This window comes from Urocitellus parryii, chromosome 2 (genome assembly GCF_045843805.1).
Source record: "Urocitellus parryii isolate mUroPar1 chromosome 2, mUroPar1.hap1, whole genome shotgun sequence".
NCBI lineage: Eukaryota > Metazoa > Chordata > Mammalia > Rodentia > Sciuridae > Urocitellus > Urocitellus parryii.
In genome coordinates, this window is record NC_135532.1 from 129,671,620 (window position 1) to 129,693,580 (window position 21,961).

Here is a 21,961-nt window from a genome sequence, read left to right on the forward strand (position 1 = left end):
GCTTCCTAGCTAGATTACTTTGAGCAAATTTCTTAAACTCTCTGACCTCCAGTGTTCTACTCTGTTTTATGTAGTGCTTTTTTTTTTTTTTTTTTTTTTTTTTTTTTTTTTTTTTTTGCTGCTGTTATTAAAGGAATCCACTGGAACAATTATAGAGGAGAAAAATTTATTTGAGGGCTCATAGGTTCAGAAGTCTTAGTCCACAGAAGGCCGGTTTCATGCCTCTAGCCTTGGGGGTGAGGCAGAACATCATGGCGGAAAAGTATGGCAGAGGGAAGCAGCTCACATGGTGATCAGAAAACAGAGAGAGACTCTATTCTCCAGATGCAAAATATATACCCCATAGCTATGCCCCCAGTGAATCACTTCCTCCAACCATACCCCACCTGCCTCCAGTCACTATTCAGTTAATCCTATCAGGGATTAATCCACTAATTATATTAAAGCTAGAAACCAATCATTTCTTCTGCAAACCTCTTGTGTTGCCTTACATATGAGCTTTTGAGGGAGACACCACATCTAAACCATAACAATGAATAATTCACTTTATTTATTATTTTATTTATTCTGTACAGATTAAGATTGGTAGACATTTATTATCTGAAAATAAAATTATAAATGTGTTTACTCTTCAAATGTGTTTTCTTGACTATTCTTGAAAGTTTTTGAGAGCTCTCTGGAATTATAATGGGAAAAATTTCCAAGAGATTTAAATACATAATAGTGACTATAGTTACCAACAATATATTTTATACTTGAGAGTAGGCTTTGTGTGTTCTTACCACAAAAATTATGTGATAATGCATGTACTAATTCATTTGATTTAGTTATTCCACAACATATATAAAAATATATTGCACATCATAAATAAATACCATTTTTATTTATCCACTGAAGAATAACAATTGTATTGAATACTTCATGTTTTCAAAGGGCTAACCTTTCTTTGGAACTGGGAATGTAGCTTAATAATAGAGCGTGTACTTAATATGAATAAGGCCCTTAGTTCAATCCCCAGCACCATAAAAAAAAATTCTTCTAAAGAAACTTCCATATCTACCTTTGCATGATCTAGATTCCTCATATTATAAAACATTCCTCTTAGCATAGTGTTTGTATACATTGTACATACACATATCTCTATTCCTTTAATTCTTCCCATGAAAATTATAAAATGCCTTGCATTTGCAGAACCTAGACCTAATATTTTCAAAACCTTATTTTGAATTTTGACATTCACAGAAACACTGTGCAGTAGCAGAAATGGGCTTATTATGCTGGTTTCACAGATGAGATTTTGGAAGCTATGTGACTTTCCCAAGACTTTGAAGCCAGTAAACAGTAGAGCCAGAACTCAAACCCAGGCCTTCCATTTCCAAGTCTCAGATTGTCTGCGATGCAACTCACTGCCTCCCCCCAGGGCCATGTGGTGAACTGTTGGCAAAATAAATGGAAAAAAAGAAAGAAAAAAGCAGAAATGTAAGGCTTGAAAGCCTTTTTGGAATTTGGAGGAAGTAAGCATCAGGGAACAACCGAAATGACATGATCAAAGTCTAACGAGAAGTAAGAAGCCCTGGGAGTATTTGAATTGCTTTGAAGTTTATAGGTATATTTTTTAATACCAAAATACTGTGTAGACCTTCCCCATCTCTACTTTCTCCAATGTGTTATTCTTATGTCCTAAATACTAGATTCCTGTTCTCCTTCATTTATGGACTTATAGCTTAAGTATATTTTCTGAATACTTCCTCCTATCTATACTTTCTAATAAAAAAATCAATACATCTATCCCATGTTTTTAATTCCTATACAACACTCAAAAGCCATGCAAGGGGATTCTCTGATATTGTGACTAAGAATGAATAAATGAAGGAAGGAATTACCCTGGATATATTTTCACATGTCAACTTTATTTGTTCTTCAGGACTTGTTAAGCGAAACCCCTACAGCCAGCCAAAATTGGAATAACCATTCTAAAATAAATTGGCATTATATTAAAGGAGCAAAGAAAAAAAATTCATAATGGCTCCCCCACAGGATAACTTCTCTCCGCAAGTTCCGCTCATTACACTCCAGCTCTGCATATACATATGTGAACACTCAGAAACAAAGTATATTCATGGAAATTAAAATGTCCTTGCTTATACCAGTGAAAACAGAAAACAACCTACATTTTCAACATAATTAAAATTCTTGGAGAAATTATAGTAGATCAAACTTGACAGAAAACATTGAGTAACCACCAAATGATTATTTTGCACAATTTTTAGCACCATGCAGTGATATTTTCTTTTCTTTCTTTTTTCTGCCACAAGTAAGAAAATGCAAAACCATATTTACACTCTGATTGCAAACTATAAAAAAAAAGATAGATTGCATGTGGCTCAAAACTTAAAAGGAATGTAGGAAAGTTAAAGGTATTTTCCCCTCCTTTTGAATTAGGTTAACAGTATTGGTATTATTAGCTGCAAAAATAAGAAAGCTCTGTTTGGCATGTAAAATCCAGAAAAATCCAGTAGAAAAACTAAGTTGCTTCCTGCCCTAGAGAAAGTGGGTGCTGTGGACATGGAACGCCAGTCCACAGGAATGGGTACATGGGTAGTGGTGGAAAGTTCAGCACCACAAACACAACTCATTGCTGATCAAGAGCTATCAGTGTGTCATCGAAAAACAACACAGACATGCTTCAGATTCCAGGTTTTTGTTAGGACATCAAGGTCCCAAACACTGTATCTTTAAATCACTTGACCCCAAAGGAGAACTAAAATCACATGAGAAGGAAAACACCACACAGTGGGAGAGGATAATCCTTTTTGTAAGTCTTTATTTTTTTTTAGTTGCTCCTCCCATAGTAATGCACTGAAAGGCATAACAGTTTATATTGTACAAAGCATTTGAAGAAAGTACCTCAACTTGCCGATTATTTCAAAATGAGATTACAAACAAAAAAAGAAAACAAATCTGGTTCCTCGGATAAAGGGCAAAATAACTGAATACAGTCTGTTATTTACTTTTCTCTTTTAACATAATGTCAGGAACACTTCATTTTACAAATAGGATTAACATGAACATAACGTCGCACAAGCTTGCAGACGACCAGCATAAAATACGGGGTACAGTTTTTAATCAGAAGAATCATGCTTTCATGAAAGAAATTATAATCGTTTATACAATTGAATCAATTTCAGTATTACAAAAACTAAGTTGCATCTATTCGTATTTAGTTCATTAAGAAGGAAAAACAAAACAAAACAAAAAAACAACAATAACAACAAAAAAAGGAATGTTAAGAAAAGCCAAACACCATTTGGCACTCCCATACACAGGTCGAGTCACCTTGGTCCTTGAAATTCAGAAAGGGGTGTGCCTCAGACGTCATAAAATAGTGGCTGACTGGAACAGTGCTATTTTAATCAACAAACAGAGTTTGCCAACAAATAAATACATGATACACGCAACACACACAAAAAAAATTTAAACATTAAAAAACAGTGACATGATTGTCTAAAATTAAGATGTTATTACAAGGATTTGGCAAACATTTTATTAGTGGTACAGCGGTATTGGTGATGAATGGGTTAGGTCACTGACTTAACCTCTTTGAGCATGAACATCCATAGTTTACAATATACACATACCCTTTTCCCCTAGTTTTAAACAATGTACTTAAGAAGGCAAAAGTTAATTGTGGAACAATTTCTCCCTGTTATCAATTTCTATAATAATTGACTGTGCATTTCATCCAACTACTTCCATCTTCAAAGGGTTAAATTACATAAAACTTTAACAAAGGAAAATAAAAACTTAAATCTGTAATTGAAAGCAACTGTTCCCAATCATGTCAGGTGATCTTGTACAAACAAGAATTCAGTTTCTATGGAGTGTTCATCGTATCAATGCTGCCAGCTCAACTGCCCCTCTCACCCACCCATACCCTAGGGCCGGGGGAACTAGAAGGTGCCTTCTGCCCAGCAAGGTTTTCCTTGACTCATTTTAAGCCAAACTGATCCTCCGGAAGTCAGCAGCTGCCTTTGCTGTGCAAAACAAAATATTGAGAATAAATAGTTTCCTTTTTCTTTCTTTCTTTTTTCTTTAATCATTTCAGTTTAAGGTCACCAGACTTTAAATGAGTGACCCTTCGGGTTTATAAGGCATTCTGCTCAGCAGTCTTGTACATAGTCCTATATGAAAGAGCCATGCTACTGTTGGACTTGGTCCCACTCTGGTCAACCTTGATAATGTCATACGTGGCTGATGGACTGGATGGCACTGGATTCCGCAGCAGCCCTTGCCATGCTGTGCCACACGTTGGAAGAACTGTGGGATGTAGAATGGAGGGACTCCTTGTCGGACAATGACAGCATCATAGCATATGCCTGAGGTAAAAAGGAGAGACCCAGTAAATGGCATTTGAAAAACACCGCTTTTGATTTGTAGAATGTAGGTGAATGTTGGGAAGGGAGGGGACCCTGGGTAGGAGCATCATTCATGATTATGTTTGGTAAAGGGGGCATGTATTTTTGTTAAAATGACATATGACATGGGATCACTGTTGATCTACAGTATCTAGGGGTCACCAATGGGATGCATCTTACCAAACAAAAATTAATTATTCTACCTAAAAGGTCAACAGTACTTCATCCTTCTGGATAACCATAAGGAAAGTCATCCATCTTACATATGTTCAGCTCACCAAAGAGATTATTGTGTACTTAAGACTGAAGCTAAAAACACTAATTAATAGATCTAGACCTGCCTTGACAGAGCTGTGGTCTGATGGAGTAGTCTGACTCTAGTAACTGTGACCTCCAAAGGGGAAATGACCTGCCCAAATCACTCAACTAGATAGAAGAACTAAAACTGACTTCTGCCCAACTTTTAATCCAATGTCCTTTCTCCAATTTTCTTCATGCTTGAAACAGTCACAGCCAACCCCCAAGGACCTTGAGTGTTGGGGTGGGTCAAATCAGCTCCACCAGAAAAATAAAACGAAGCACAAGACCTAACAACGTCCTAAGCGTTTTGTGCGCAGGCGCCTGCCAAGCAGAAGGTGCATGAAGGTGCTTTGTAAAGAAATAGTCTTTCTTCCCTATTATCATGTCAAATTCTAAATAACTGTTCAGAGAATCCCCCATTTACTGCCAAGTGAAATATTCAAATGAAATGTTTGGTCTTGACTTGTGAGTGAACTTTTCACTGTTGATTTACTATTGTTGGTCTCATCCATTGCTAAACTTGCTTGTCAAAATGCTGTTGAAGTGGAATCATTAAAGTCCTGCCAAAGACATTCCACTGTCTGTAAACAAAGACAAAATGCCTCTGTTGTTAGGCAGAATTTCATCTCTGGGAGTCATGCTGAGACATGTGGCCAGTCTGTGGTTTCTTCGGTAATCATGCCATTCAGTTAGAAATCTGCCCTTACAGGCTGATTTTGATTTGCTGGGTCATCGCTCTGAATGTACACATTTGACTTTTATGTATGCAATTTGCTTTCTGGACCTGTACAAAACCACAGTATCCATTTAACACATATTGATTAAGTATGTACTGGATGCCAGGCACTGTACTAGGCCCTAAGAAATCAAGGGAAAGAATATAGAGTCCTTTTCCTTTGTAGAGTTTATAGTATGTGGTAAGTGAGCATCAAACTTAAATTACTCAAATTATGCGCCCACTTTTGGAGATCAAAATAATAAAGAATATTTTGGAATAGTTTTAATAGCTGTTTTTTCCAGTATTTGGGAAAGATGAAAGGGAGTATAGAGAAAATTTTAGAATACCGAGTTTGAATCTGGATTCTACCTTGCCTCTACTTGCCCGGCTGTGTGAACTTGGGCAAGTTGCTTTACCTCAGAAGTTTTACTTTCTTCATACAAAAAGGCGATAACAATAAAAGTACTTGCCTCCAAGGGTTATGAAGGAATCACAAATTCTAACTTACATAAAGAGCTTACTTCAGCACACTTATATAGATAGTACCTATTTCCATAAAATTAATTTCTATAGAATAGGGTTTTTCAGAGAAGATTCCATGCAGAATGCAGCTATTGTAGTATTGGTCAACTATTTTGGATTCAATCACTATAAAAATCACAGAGAGTAAATGTATAAATGTTTTGAATAAAGCATCTGAACCTTCAGATACTAATAAAATGGCAAATATAGAATATCTACCTTTTGATAATCAAAAGAAATGAACACTTTCATGTACAAGGATCAGTGTCTAGCACATAACTGACAATTGGTAAACCATGAATGAATGAATGAATGAAGAGTCTCATGAGACAAAGTCAATTTGCACGAAGCCTCACTGTTTATAAATCAATATATATCATATAATCAAGTAAGAAGAAAAGTATGAGCTAGGATTGCAGAATGTTAGTTTACAGAATGCTAGCATTACTTGTGATGGTAAGAGTTAAATAAGCAGGGATTTGATATCAAATTGCTAGTACTTAAATATATCTCATATATATTATCTCTAATATAGGCCTTTTTGCTTTCTATCACATCTGACCATTTCTGAAAGTTTTAGATATTGTATATTATAATGAAAAGTATTTTGAATAGAATAACTAAAAGAAATTTAAAGAGAGCACAAATCCCCCCTGGTATCTCTGATCTGCTAGGAAGGAAGAATGGGAAGTAAAGGGGTTAAAATAATACTAGCTACTTCTTTGTGCATGTCTCCAAGTGAAAATGAGAGGTCTATTCTTGCTGGTTTACTTTTAATATTAAAAACTGAAAAGTTCACTTTCATCCCTATTAGGAAGAAGAAAGGAATATCTTCCCCATATGCCCCCGATACAGTGAGGACATTGTCCCCATGCATAGTCCTTAAGAGATGCTCTCAAGGAAGTGGGGGTGGGCTATAGAAGTCGCTAGTGTTGAGGCTGGCTGCCTTCACTTCAATATGTATGGTGAGACCATTAACTTGGTCATAACCATTACCTGGTCTATCACCATACATAATACCTTGGACCTTTCATTGAATTGAATAACATTTGAAGATCTATATTATCACATTGACACAATGTCTTCCCACTGTCCTTGACATGTTACTGTTTTGTCTTTTAAGACCAGCCCAGAACATCTCAGCCAAAAAGGGAAATCATTTCCAAATATATAAGCTAATAATGGTCATATTGTTTGACAGGTTGGGTCACTTCAAAAATGACCTCAATGGATCAAACAATTCAATCAATTTGATCAATAAAGATGGTAAGAGGATGTTTCTACTTCTTTTTACCATTAGTTGACCTGAATGAATAGTGGCTGAGTACAGATGTCAAAAAGAAACTACTGACTTTCTTAACTCTAGTAAAAGAACAGAGGCCCTTTTAGTTGATGTTTATGGATCCTCCAATGGATTTGCTTTTAGTTACTGTAAAATGAAGTACCATCCATTCGTCCAAGAAAACCTGGTAGGTTTTATTTCCAGATCTGCCACTAAGTTAGCGTAGATCTTTGACATCTCATTTCATTTCTAATCTTCAGTTTACTCCTAAGTTCTATAGTCTGATGAATTGTTAATGAAAAATACATAATAATTTACTACCTATAGTAAGGGGAAAAAATAAAATTTGTTTTCCCCAAATCTTGCAACATAATTATGTGGACAAAAAAATCATAGATTAAATTTTTCAAATACAAAATAATTAGAAAATTGTTCTGAAGCATTTATTTGTGGAAAACAAATCTTATGGACTACATATACCAAAGGAAGGGAACTGCAAAGTAAAGGAGAGATTGCAGTAGGGTGAGGTGTGCCCCAGGAATTTCTGCGCAGAATGCAGCCATGCCAACTGTTGCACTGGTGAACTCTTTGGGGTTTGTCATATACAGAGTACAGCGAGGAACACTAGGGATAAAGCATCTGAACCTGCTTAGATTCAAGAATATTATGAAGAAAGACTATCAACTTTTTGCTAATCAAAGGAAATGTACGTTTTCATGCACAACATCACCATGATGCTTTACTACAGGAAAACATGTACCTGTGATTTGGACTTTCTGTGTAACGGCTGTTTAAGTTCCTCTGGCACATGGGAAGTACTAAAAGAAGACAGCTCAGCTTCAGTATATTGATTATCTTCCATTTTCCTCATTTTGAGGCTATCTGTGAAGTGCCTTATATGATCTAGAGCAGAAAGTCCAGTTTTATATTCTTCCTCTTTATACCTAAAATGAACAACCAATGGGAAAGCACAGAAGTTTTTTTTTCCTTTTTCAGTTTGTCATCTGATCAAATCACTTTCATTTGACCCTATACAGCTGCTGAACTCTGTACTGTATTTGCAGTATAAAGTTGCACACGTGGCGATTGGATTCTTTAAAATATTTACAAGTATATCTTGAAATATATTTCCCTTAACATTTTGAATAACTAAAGTCAAGCATATATTTGACATAAAGTCAATGACACATTAAGCCAGCCATGTGTGAAGACAGAATTCATACATTTAAAATTTCCATGTAAAGCCAAGCTAGATATGAAAATATGCAGTCAGCACACATTATCTTCATGAAAATATAATATCCCCATCAATTTAACTGTTTGGTTTTTTTTTCCATTTAAAAATTTATCACCCATGTAAATTACATATATATCTAATGAAATGAAATTTATCTTAATAATACTTGACTGATGATCACGCCGAATTACTGAATGAATTAGATAATGCTGAAATCTCTATTTTCCTTTGGGTTTCATAAGTCAAGTCTAAAATTAAATGACTGCATGTTTGTGTAATTTTCACTTATCCTTCCTACCGGGTTAACCAGCGTTCCACAAACATTAATGTACTCATATGCTTTCAGATTATGTTGATGGCCATCTCATGTTCCTCTATGTAAAACCAATACACTGTGTGTGCCTTGCTGATTCAAATTTAATTTTTAAAATTCATTACTCACAAATTCCTTCTCACTGAAATGTTCTAAGGGACAAACGGAGCAGGAGGAGTTGCAACCGTGTGTGGGTCTACTCTGGCTTAGCTTCTGAAGTCACCAAAGGTGCTCACCTCACTGGGGATGTCTTACAGCTCATCTCCAGACCACTGGCTTCTTCAAAGTCATCCTCAGTGTTTCCTTCATGTAAATTACTTGCCACTGATTCCTTTCTGGGTTTCCCAGTCAGATCATTGTCTTCATCATCCTCATCTAACAACACTTCATCTTCCACTTCTTCATCATCCAATAAATCTGAATTTTGACTGGTCACCAAAGCCTTTTCATCCTTAAAGTGACTGCCATTCATTCTTTCAAAAGCATAAGAATAAAAAGCTTCAATCATTGGTTTAATTTTTAAACATGTAGTTAGTTTTCTTATCTTTTCCCTGACAATACTTTAGATTTTCAACTTACAAAGGGAAATTTTTGTTGTTTAAGTTTTGTGGCAACCTTGAGAAAATAATATAATTCCATAAATAAGAAAATGAAGAAAAAAATAATTGAATGATTATTCAGATTATAAATGGAGTTTCTGGCAGAACCGGAAGAACAATCTTAGACTCTGATTTCTTATCAGACCTTTGCCTTATAAATGATATTGTTATTTATAATATAAAAAGCCCACAAATACTTTCTCTACATAATGTACCTAATCACCATTTAAGTACCCACCACTTAAGAGTTGATTTCTGGGGAAAATTCATAACAACAAGCAACACTGACAATAGCTTCAACACATCCATTTGAAATAAATCTATGAATTCGAAGAAAACGTGTAACTAGCAGCCAAGGACCAACTGGTATTTACTCTTCCTAGGTGACATTAGTGGTTAACTCCACTTGGACACTTCACCCAACCTTGAAAGTGATGGATACCTCATTTATTTGTAATATCTCCAAATTATTCTTAATAGTGTGAGTGTGAAAAAGTTCCTTGTTTCCCAGGAAAATACTGAAGTAGGAAGTGAATAAAAATGGAATTGTACTGATTTCTGAAGTTTTTCTTAAGAAGCAGGTCTAATATAATGATGCAAAATAATATAGTATTTTTATTATAGTTCTTATCAGATTTTGCTTACACAGGTTGTAATATGCAGATCAAGAATAATTTAAAAAATTAATTACCCAGGAATTTAATATACTTGAGGGTATTTATGAAATTATAGTAAGCTTCTCAGGCTCTCAAATGAACATTAAAATAAGGGTAATTTGGATTTCAGCTTTGACATGAAATTTATAAATTGTAATTGGTTACAAAGTGTAAACAGTTTGCTCTAGAGAATATTTTGCTCAAGTTCAGAACACTTGTTAGGGATAGAACCATCATGGCTATTCAGACATCCTAATTTCTGGGCCATTCACAGTTTTCCCATTTTGCCTTGCTCTTTTATCTACTTATTAATTCAGAAAACTCAGAGAGACTGTTAAATTACTGTTATAGTCATGTATGACTTTCACAAGTAATGTAAACATTTTTCAGATTATGGAAGATTGGGTATCAGTAATTTATCCCCATAATTTTTTCATATAAAAATGAGCAGAGCTTAGTACTTAGATTTCCAGAATAAAATTAATCCATAAATAAAACAATCTTGGCTATGACAGATGCACATACTAAAAATTCATTTGACCAGAAAAAGTCATATCATTATTATTAAGCATTTTATATAACCAATCTTTTAACCTCTTTTATCAAAGAATGATGAAAACATATTTCGCACAGACATAAATTATTAGTTTCCAGATACGCTGCCAACTTGCTAGCTAGAACAGATCAAAATTGTTATTTTTTTTCAAATGAAAGAATAAGTAAAAGAACAAAAGTGCATGGATGAAAACCAAAAGTAACAAAAGCCAGCATAATTAAGACAATCTTTTTGTTAATTATGCTTTCAAATGTGGCAATTTATAGGGGATAAATTATTCATCAAAAGTAGCCTGATAGGAGCAGAGGAGGGAAAAGCTGGATGATTCAACCTTCTTACTTCTGTGCTGTTTAGACATGTTGAAGCCAGATGTTGTGGTGACACAGACTCACAGTTCTCCAGTTAAGAGCTAGGAAATCTGAACAGGCATCTCAGAATTCAAACTGTATCTTCTGTTCATTTTTTTTTCTTAATTTGCATCTTGTCAATATCATTATCAAAATTTAAGATTGTGCTTCTTACTTGCTTTTACTATGTTGCTTTTCGAATCATCTGCTGTATCCTTCTCTCTCTCTGTCTCTCTCTCTCTCTCTCACACACACACACACACACACACACATACACACACAAACACACTCATGCACATGAAGGAGCAAGTAGTAGGAAGGATACAGCACAATGTATAGTTCTTATCAGATGTCTTGAACACCCAGAAAGACCTTTCCCTCTCTTTTTCCTTGGATATGCTTTTATACAAGGTAGAGAACAAAAGTGGTCGTATGTTTTTGTGCTATTTGGTAAAAAAATTTTATTTAAAGCACATTTTAATGAAGAAACTACCTAAAATAATTAACCTTGATGTTTACCAGCATTAAAAATGAAGCATACTAACCCAGTGGAATTGGTATAATGAAAAATAATTGAACTTTCATTAACAGGTCTCATGTTATATTAATATTTACAATGCAGCATCCCAATTTAAAAAGTCACAGGATAGTCAGGTTCAGAAAAGTGTATTTCCCAATTTCAGATACTTGATTATAACTAATACATAAGGAAAATTGCATCCAGTAGTTTTGGCAAAATAATTTTCATGAACTTTGCATATAAGGTAATGTGGTAGGTGTTAGTTCTTATAAATAGCATTAACATTTGGTAAAAATGTTTATTTAAAGCACGTCTTAATGGAGAAACTAATTAAAATAAAGGAAATTTATTTTAACATGTTTGAAATTGATATTGACAAAAGGGAGGAAGTATACCATATCACTAAAAATAAGAATGATTATGACCACTGAAATAAACCACCAGAATTAAATGTGCACCAATTGAAAGAACATGAAGTAGTGTTAGAATCCTAATTAATTTCAGATATTTGAGGGACACTCAATGAGTATTTCATATATAAATACATATCAATATATACAAATATATATATATATATATATTTACATATATATAGAAAGAGAGGGAGGGAGGAGAGAGATAGAGACAGACACAGAGAGTTTTAAATTATGTATAATACACACAATATATGATCTATGATAGTAGCTAATAATGACCTGTGATTCCATTGAATCTCTGTGGGGGTTTTCCATTCTCCTTTTGAAAAAATTTTTTGGGGGCATACCGAGGATTGAACTTAGGGGTGCTCAACTACTGAGCCACATCTCCAGCTCTATTTTGTACTTTACTTAGAGACAGGGACTCACTGAGTTGCTTAGCAACTCGCTGTTGCTGAGGCTGGTCTTGAATTCGTGATCCTCCTGCTTCAGCCCCCTGAGCCGCTGGGATTATAGGTGTGTGTCACCGCACCCAGCTTCCTTTTGAAATTTTGATAAAACATTTTGTTTAGCTATCAAGAGAAGCACAATGGAGGTAAAGTCAGGGGTTCTGGAATCAGAGAAATCATGTTGAATCCCATTTATTACTTCTGTGACCTCAGCAAGTCATTTAATCTTGCATGTCTCCATTCCTTCACTGCTAAAATTATAGTCACAATCCCAAAGGGTCAAGTATTATGTGTATATAGTATTTAATATGCACTAAATAAATACTAGTCATTGGTGGAAGGAGTAATAGTAGTACTACAAAAGTGAGCCCAGAAAATATATTTAGAAATACATTCATTTTAGATGTCACAGAGTTTAAAAAGTTCCTCTCTCCCTCCTCCTCTAGAAACCTAGAGGAGGAGTTTAAAAAGCAAAAACCAGCTTTACCTCTCCTCTGCATTCCTGGGAGACTGGCTGCTATGGTTGCTGTTCCCAATGAAATTTCGGATTTCTGTGAAATAAGCATCTTCTTTATCATCCAGAATCGCACCTGTACTTTCCAGTTCAGAGTGAGGTGACGAGGTTGCTGTACCTGAATGGAGCAGAAAGCCTTTTGTGACAAAGATTATTATTGATGTGGCAACTTATTTTCAACCTCATTTCTTATTAATTTGATCAGTGTTGTTTCTTAAAACACAACCTTTTGAATAATAGTAACATTAGGAGGTTGAATTCTTCCCAATTTAACAAAATATGCATGCCCATCAAAATCCCTTGAAAATATTCTGACCCATTAAAGTCATGAGGTACAGTCTCCAAGGATATCATTTCTTTCACTAGCTTTCCCTACCTTCACTGTCACATGGAAATGTTTTCCTTCATCTAACGCAGAGATAGGGTGAATCAAATAAAGACAGGTCTTAAATAGTTTCAGAAAGAAGAAACTGTACCCAGTCCTGATTACAATCAATGCATATTTATTACTGCTGTACTAACATATGTTACAAAATAGGGATTGAGAACATACTGAATATTCTGCATCTTGACTTGGGCAATGCCATGGATAGGCTCAGAACATAGCAGCCCAAGGGCTGATCTAATAAGAAGTCAACAATTTTGAATCAGCCTGCTACAAGGTGATCCTCAGCTTTTCTTGCCTACAAAATTAGAATCACAATACCCATCTCACAGGACTACTTCAGTGTTTACATACATTGGCACAATCGTAAGCACTATTTACATGGTCAAACTTTATACCAACATTCGCTTTATGCTGTTTATCTTGCTCATAAAGTATCTACAATTTAATAGCTAATCACAGTAGTCTATATGACAAAAACAAGAGATCAGAATGTTCCTTTCATTTAAAGAAGTCATAATCTGTGTTAACAGATAACTATTCAACTTTGAAAAGTTACACATTAGATTTTCTTTTTTTACAAAATAGCTTTAATTAGAAAATTACAGGAGTAGGCTATGAGTAAACACATGGTTAGAAAGTGTGGCCTGTTTTGGATACCGGATTAGATTTCTGCACTAAAATCTAATATTTAAAACCATGAATGTTAGATTTTCTTTCTTTTTTTTTTACTTTGAAGTGAATAGTATGGGAAATGAACAGTATGTAGCTATAAGTAGTCACACTACTCAAATCATAAACCATGTGCTTTTATAGGCACATTTTAAAACCATGATCAATAAATGAAAGATTGATAATAAACAAATCTCTTTAAATAAAGATTAGTAGTAAATCCATATTTTTTTTGCTCCTAAAATCTCTTTTCCTGAGCCCCATCTGAACCCCAGAAGAGTTCTCAACTTTCTAATTCATTCCTTAACATCCTAGAAAGAACCTGTGACTGCACTAGTGGGTTCTGCATATGTATGCACCAGGCCAATGTTAGTTACTGAGTTAGTATCTGACTCTAAGAAGCCAAAGACAAAGGACCTACAGTCCTTTCCACTAAATATATGCTTGTAGGTTTAAGGGAAAGCTATTTTTTTTCTTTTGATTCATTACTTTTGATTTAATTTTACCTCAGAATTAGTGACAAAAACAAGACACCTTCATGGATTGCTGTGGGTGGCTCTGATCATGTTGACAGTTTTCTATGCCTAAACTTCAAAAATGTTACCAAAGAGAGGTTCCCTGTACTGCAGTCCTCCTGCAAATGCAGCCATGGTTTCTAGGTTAATATTTAGAGTGTGGCATTCTGGAGCTGCCCCTCTGGAAATGCTAAAGGGACACATTCTGAACAACAGGTGGAAAGATTGTTCCCTGTGATTCAGGAAACCTCCATTCAGATGTCTACGGTGAGTACAATCATGGTTCTCTTGAGATTCCTCTTTGAAACGAATCCAGCACAATAAGATAATAATAATAATGATAGTCCAAATAAGGCCATTGACCTGTGATCATACCATTCCCGTGATTCCAAATTCTCAAGGGACTCTTGGTTGTAAATTTATAGTAAGATCTGATGTTGGAATCAAAATGGAAAGAAAGAAGACCACAATTATCTTTTAAAATGTGAAAAATAAAGTCATTTTTGTTCTTGTAACACAAATACTTACCAGACATGTTCCCATTCTCATGTTTCTTTAGGTGCCTGTCTAAATTGGTTTGTTGACCAAAACACCTGTCACATAAGTGACACTTAAAGGGCTTCTCCTTATTGTGGATGTTGCGAACATGCCGCTGCAAGTTGGAAGATATGCTAAATGATCTGTCACAGTATTTGCATCTGAAAAATAATCACAGAGAAAATACTTGCAAGCAAATCAAAAGATATTTCTCAAGACTCATAAGACACAGATAAAAAATTATTACCCATGAAATATCAGTTTAGAAAAGGCACAGGGAAGAACACTATTCACACAGTCAAGATTTCAATTCCAACAGACTTTGAGGGTTATATTTTCATGACTTTATGAAAAAAATGTACCAATATGATTCTATGATTCTATGTGATTCTATGGCTCCCAAGTTTATTACAGCACTCACTTCTAATATTTTAAATAAACCTCACAAAACTAAGGACATCAAGAAATGAAATAATCTTTTATCTTCTGCTTAGCGTAAATACAATTGGATTCTTTTTAAACAAACATAAAACAAATTCATGTATTCATTGAAGTAAAAGATTACTTCTTCATTCAAAATTGGAGAGTCTGATTAATTAGTTTCTTAGCAAATTCTCCTAATCTGTTGCTAATCCTAAAAACATTCTCTTATCTTCTCCAAAGTAGCAATAAACATTCCAAGCCTTTAAAATGGAGACAATGAGAACAGTGTTGTCTGATGCCAAAGACAGTGATTTTCATCACCTTTAGTGATTGGGAATACCAAAGCATTTATTAATCTTTAAACTGCTGCAAAAGCAAGTCAAGCTGCCACTAACTCTTCCAGATGAAAGCAAAGGTTTCAATCAGCTTCCCTCTCCCTATCTCCTAATTTTCCATTTCAATGTTTCTTCAGGAGTTTGCAGTCTCAGTATAGATTCAAAGGAGGTCAGGTTTTCAAGAAAGCACTTATTATTGGTTGGTTAATTGTTTCTGCCTTCAATTAGATTTAAAAAATAAAATAAAATCATTTTAAAGTTTTTTTTTTTTGGTATCAAGTAAAAATATAAAATGCAAGACCCCAGCATACCCACCAGTTCTTATCAATGAGGAAGAAAAGTGGGTTTTGTAATTAATGGAGTTATTCTCTACTGGCATTAGAAGATAAAGAGTCCATCATTTGTTTATGTGCTGTGATGTGTGTGTGTATGTGTGTGTGTGTGTGTGTGTGTGTGTTGCTTAAAAAAAAAAAACTGACTTTTTCCAAGTGACTTTTAAGTGAAAATTTCTAACAGTGGCCAGAACATTCTTAACTCATTCTTCCATGTGTGAAGGGCCCTTATCTTCCCTCTTCTGATTGCAGACTCAAGTTCAAGGGCTCTAAATCAGAAATCACTCCATTCCACTCCAGGTCCTTGGGCTTCTACAGCTGTCCTTACGTGATACCAAAAGTCTAGGCAGTTCAGTAGGAAAAACAAATCTGTTGAATAGTCGCTTTGGCGTAGTATGAGTAAACCAACTTAAGGACTGCTTTAATTCTTCCCCCTTAAAAACTGTTCTGGCCTCATGAAGTTCCTCAACTTTTCTTGCTTATCATATTAAGATAAACTGTGTGGAACCCCATGTTGATAGTGGTTGTACCCTTTCAGCCTCTACTTCTGAAAAATAAGTATGTGGAATCACAGCTGACTTTGAAATAGCTTTGTTTATTCAAAGGCCCACTGTAATAGAAGCAAGGTACATGGAACACGATTATGTTGTATGAAGCCGAACAACTTAGCCAATACTGCAGAGAAAACCTAAACTCCCATCAAACATTTTAGAAAAATTTTCACTCATTTTTTACACAAATCATGAGGAAGAGAGATATAGTCTAGGACATACTTCCGACTTCCTGATTATAAGCAAAAGGAGCTCTTCCAAATCTAGTAGACATCATCTTCTCAAATCTTAATAAAATTGGCCCACAGGGATGTTTTATATCATGATAAGCTGTTACCTTATATCTCTCTTCTGCTAACATCTTGGCCAGAGGGGTAAGCAGTCTAAATAAAAATTCTTTTAAAAAATCATTCCTTTCTACTCCAATGAATTAATAGATGGTTAAAAAAATAATCAGTTCAAATCAGATCAAAGTTCCAGAAATTCTTAAAATGAATAATTCTATCATGAGTAGTATATTATCAGGCCTTCCTGGTTATTGGATGTAGATAAGGTGGTCAAGAGGATTGTAAGAGAAAAACCCAGATGTGAGAGTTCTGGGCCTGGATTTTAATTTCGACTCTGTTGGTACCAGACTTCACAGAGGCAGTTAGTGAGCTCTTGCCTGGTTCTCTCTCTTTCCCCCTCCCTCTCTCCCTCCTTCCCTCCCTCTCCTTCCCTCCCCCCACCCTAGCTTTCTTTCTCTCTCTCCCCTCCCTCCCTGTCTTTATTTGCAAAACAGAGGGAAGGGCTGGAAAAAAACATTGTTTAAGATCTCCAGCTCTGCTGGTTTTTGTTTTTTAAAAAATACATGTACAGTACTACAATTTATGAGGAAAAAATTAAAACTAGTGCATTCAGGTACAGAGAAGGAGTAGGTAGAGCATGGTATCATCATTGCATACCAGTACCCTGGGCCATAACAAAACATAAAGGTGCAAATCTTTTCTTCTCCTTAATCAGAATCCCCAGAAGATGGAATTTTCTCCTAAGGAGAAATTATCGAAAATTTCCCATTGTTAATATCTCTAAAAGATCTTTTTGACTAAGCACATCCTATTATGTGTAAAGTAAAAACATCATGTATGATCAGTGATTTATAAAATATGCAGGATATCAAGGAAATTTATAAAACACTGTGATGTTTTTGAGTTTAAGTCTTTCTATTGTTCTAAAATTTTGATTATCTTCAAATGAGCATTGGCTTCTGCCCATTGTCTCATTCTTGCATGTAAAAAACAAACAAACAAAAAACCTCTGAAACTGTATAATTTACTTATTTAAAAAAAAATGTTAGTATTCAGACCCAAATAATTTTAAACACATGAAATGCATAAGAATTTCAAAGGAGAATGAAATTATGATATAACTTGAGATAAATACCATTCTTTCTTGGAAAAAATATGAGTTCCTAATACTGTTCATGAAGAATTGCACATTAAAAAATGTAGGTCTTATTTTAAAACTGGAAGGGGCTACGTTGCTTATTTTCTTTCTTTTATAAACAATAACATTAAAATTAGATGTTTTTGTCATATTGCTAATTTTGACATTTAATAGAATGAACTAATAGGTACTTCAGGAAATTGTTGATAGAATTGGCCCTTTTCCTTTAATATACTCTATATTATCTGTTTTATCTCCAGTTACATATGTTTTTTTTTTCCCTCTTCCTGATGCTTAAGATTTTTTTTTTTTTTAAACTTCCTATTGTGACCTGAGGACACTGGTTTGCTGTGCTGAGAAAACAAAGTATGTATAGACTATTAATTCCTAGCAGAGAGTCAAGGTTTGGGAAATGGAAGATGTAATGTTTTAATTTTTGTCAACTAAAATAGTAGGGATTGAGAAAGAGCACTGAAGTAATAATAAATAATTTTTTAAATGACTAGCGTCTGTTAAATGCTTATTCTTTAGTAAACTCTGACCCAGAACTTTTAAACTGATAGGTAGGAAGCCTTGGCTAAAGAATATGGGACTCTTCTAAATTTAGATCCTAGCAATCAGACAATTCTTCCTTGACTCAGCACTGAGTACACATTCATTCAGCCACAGATAAAAGTAGCTTCCTTTAAACTTGTGCCTAGGAGTGCAGTTTGAATTTTACATTATTTATCAAGATATTTAGAAGAATCACTGTCAGACCTGTACGGCTGCTCTCCTGTGTGGGTTCTCAAATGTCGTGTTAGGTTTGCAGACCTTGGAAAAATCTTGCCACAGTATCTGTTATGAAAAGATGTTTATAAGAGAAAGTCAGCACAGTCAACTTTATTTCACTCGCGCTGCAGAGCAGCCAGATGCTTATTCCTGATTTAATTAATCTTGCATGGAACTCACATGTCTTTGGTATTTAAAATTTGCAACAAAGCCATTCTACAGATATAAATAACTCTACAAATAAAGGCTGCACTAAGAGATCTGGTTGAATTTGCTCGTGCATAAGTAAGCAGTTTATGAAAATAGACTTTAGTTTTGATGACCCCCATATGCCTCTTTTATTAACTCCGTATCTTTACATTCACAAAACTGAACCAGACAAGGGGATAAAAAAATGACAAGAGTTTGTGATTCTGGGTGGATGTAAACATATTTCAAAGGTTTCAACTCATTTTACATGTCAGCCATAGTGACAACTCTCTGCACATTGAGTGGTATCAGATCAGACAAGATCCTGAGACTTCATCCATCAAGGTATGTTCCCATAAAAGCCTTTCTGGAAAGAAAGTGACACATTTTCCTAAGAGCAGATAAATTGATATGCCTGAGTCAGATAGCACAATTTTCTGAGGACAAATAAAAAATTATAAGCATCTAATTTATTTTTTAATACAGAAAAACAGAAATATAAAGACAAGCTTTACTCTTCTACTCATAAGTAACTAAAAAATTTATTCTCTAGTTTTCTTTTTTACTTATGAACTATTCATCCTTCACGAATGGTGTTACTCCCCATTGCCATGACAATTAATAAATGTATACTGGAGGACAGTAGTATTTTACCTTTGGATGAAAATAATTAACTGTGAAAGAAAATTCATAAATATCAAAGTGAGACAAGTAGATAGTAGTTGGACTGTTTCCAACCTCATTCATCACAACCAAATGGCCTGTGTTAAAATTCTCATTTAATAATAATTTTTTAAAACCACTATTTTTATATCTCACTAAATAAAGAACACTTTGAAGTGCCTGAAATCTATCATGGTTTCTATTAGTCATCCAATCAAGAATAATTTCCAGAAAAAACAAAAGGGCCTTTTGAAATCAGAGGGGAGATTTTTGGAAAGTCAGCCATAATTAACTTTGCAGGTTACCTGCAGGTATAACGCTCTTTTCCCTTCCGCAGTAGGTTCTCAGGCAGGGTATTGGGAGGTGCTCTAAAGTTGAACATAGAGGGCACCGACTGGAGAAGCTCGCTGGCCTCGGGCTTCAGGGCACTGAAGCTCTCTAGCTTTTCTGCCATGTTTTCAATAGCTGACATCTGAAAGGCAAAAGCACAGGACCATGCAGGGTCTGATCAGACATTTTTCCTTCTGTACTAATCACTGGCAAACAAAAACCATTATTAATGGGAAAGGGTCAAATTTTCTGAATAAAATGAGTTTGGAAAAAAAAATTGTAGGGTCTCAACATTAAACCACAAGATATTTGATTGTGGAAATAAAGGTAGAACCAAGCTTATATGATGCTAGGTGAACTTTACTCATAAGACCTTAGTTAAAATGTTTTATAACAATCTGATAAAATACCTAAAAGACGTAATCAAATCAAATCAACATTTTATTTAATTAATAGCACTGTTATGGATGTCAATAAAAAACTGGAATTTTAGGGAAAGATGATATATATCTTGCCTAGGTAATAAAAATCATGAGACCAAAGACTCAGCTTAAGTCAAATATGTGTAATCCAAAAAGTAAAAAAAGAAGAAAGAAAATGTACAAGAGGTATATTGCCTAAGAGTATGTTAAATTAGTATCAGAATGTTTAAGTAGGATCACATATGAACAATTTTGATGAAATATTAATCTGTCTGGATAAAGATTTGAGCTGAAATGACAATTGATCAAGTTTTCATGTAACTTGATGTGCACTTTATAAGACGGGGAGATGGGCACATAATCATACTCTTACAGAAATATACATGAATAAAAATTTTGCCTAATTCTAACAACCTAATTGATTTTGCTTATAATAATCAAGTTTTAATTTACCTACACACACAGTTGATAGAGTCACAATTAGAGGGTGGCATTTTAAAGTCAGTTTGATCTTTAATGTCTACGGTTAGAGGGACCTTCTCCTCTCCTTAAGCCCTCTCAAAATGTTAAGTTTTCTCAGTGCCTGCATTTTATGCGGAAGCTAGGTTAACAACCAAATTTTTAAGTAGACAAGCCATCTTGTTATATCAAATCACTTACTATTTACAGTTTTGGTTCTCCTTACACCTCTGGGGAAATACCTACTTAAAAGGCTCTGAATGCATTCTGTATGCTTCTGAGGACACATAAGGACTAGATGGTAATAACCACAAATCCAAGCAACTGGTCAACCCAAGAGGCTAACTACTTCGTTGATGAGACAGCAAGAAAGACAGAGATCTAATTTATAAGCTCACATTAAAAATAAAAAACAGCATTTCCTACAAAAAAAAAAAAAGGAATACGAAGTTACACCAACTTCTTAATCTAGAGCCAAATGCTAACAAGAATGGCCCTAACACGATTCTCTTCTCATGAAGGAAATATTTTATGTTTGATTCTTCAAATGCCTATTCATGTTCTAGTTAGCTCTCTTTCTTTTCTCTTTATCCTGAAACCTGCCCTCTCATTTCATGCCCGGACTCCTAATGCTAGCTACAAATTGCAATGTACAGGGTACCACTGCCAATTTGCCAAATGTCTTTCATCAAACACAGTGCAAAAAAATCTCAGAGGAAAGTCAAGATACATTTACTTGTCAGACGACAAATGTGAACGCATTGGGAGGCGGTAAGGGCTATAAGCTCAAGGGTTTGATTCATAATCACTCAGCTGCTAAAACATTCTCCACAGATGCAAGTGGACAGCACATTTGTCACTATGAAGGATTTTGACACATACTGATCACAGGGCAGAGATATGGAATGATGATGTTGCTCAGAGAGGTTGGAGGAAATTCTGTCTCTGCAGAATACAGTCATTATCCCCTTCTAGGCAGGGCATTAACATTTCCACACTACTTTGGATTTTATTTATTAAAAATCAATCCAGAAATATTTTATGATACTATTTTATTTGCATTTATTCCTTCTAATTGTTCCTTGCAGAAAATCATTTTGATATTCCC

The 21,961-nt window shown here is 34.8% G+C and overlaps 1 protein-coding gene across 3 annotated transcripts in view; it reads right to left on the bottom strand.

Moving 5' to 3' along the window:
- Positions 1-2,833: 2,833 nt before the first annotated feature.
- The window catches only part of Mecom (MDS1 and EVI1 complex locus), a 542,464-nt gene continuing 523,336 nt past the window's right edge, over positions 2,834-21,961 (bottom strand). For all 3 annotated transcript variants that reach the window (XM_026394988.2, XM_077795307.1, XM_077795308.1), the window contains 7 exons: positions 19,948-20,114; positions 18,779-18,856; positions 14,945-15,114; positions 12,818-12,962; positions 9,024-9,260; positions 7,998-8,181; positions 2,834-4,376 (listed from right to left, as the gene is read on the bottom strand). In XM_026394988.2, coding sequence (XP_026250773.1) covers positions 4,242-4,376; positions 7,998-8,181; positions 9,024-9,260; positions 12,818-12,962; positions 14,945-15,114; positions 18,779-18,856; positions 19,948-20,114 — 1,116 coding nt within the window. In that variant the 3' untranslated portion in view covers positions 2,834-4,241. The remainder of the gene's footprint in view (positions 4,377-7,997; positions 8,182-9,023; positions 9,261-12,817; positions 12,963-14,944; positions 15,115-18,778; positions 18,857-19,947; positions 20,115-21,961) is intronic.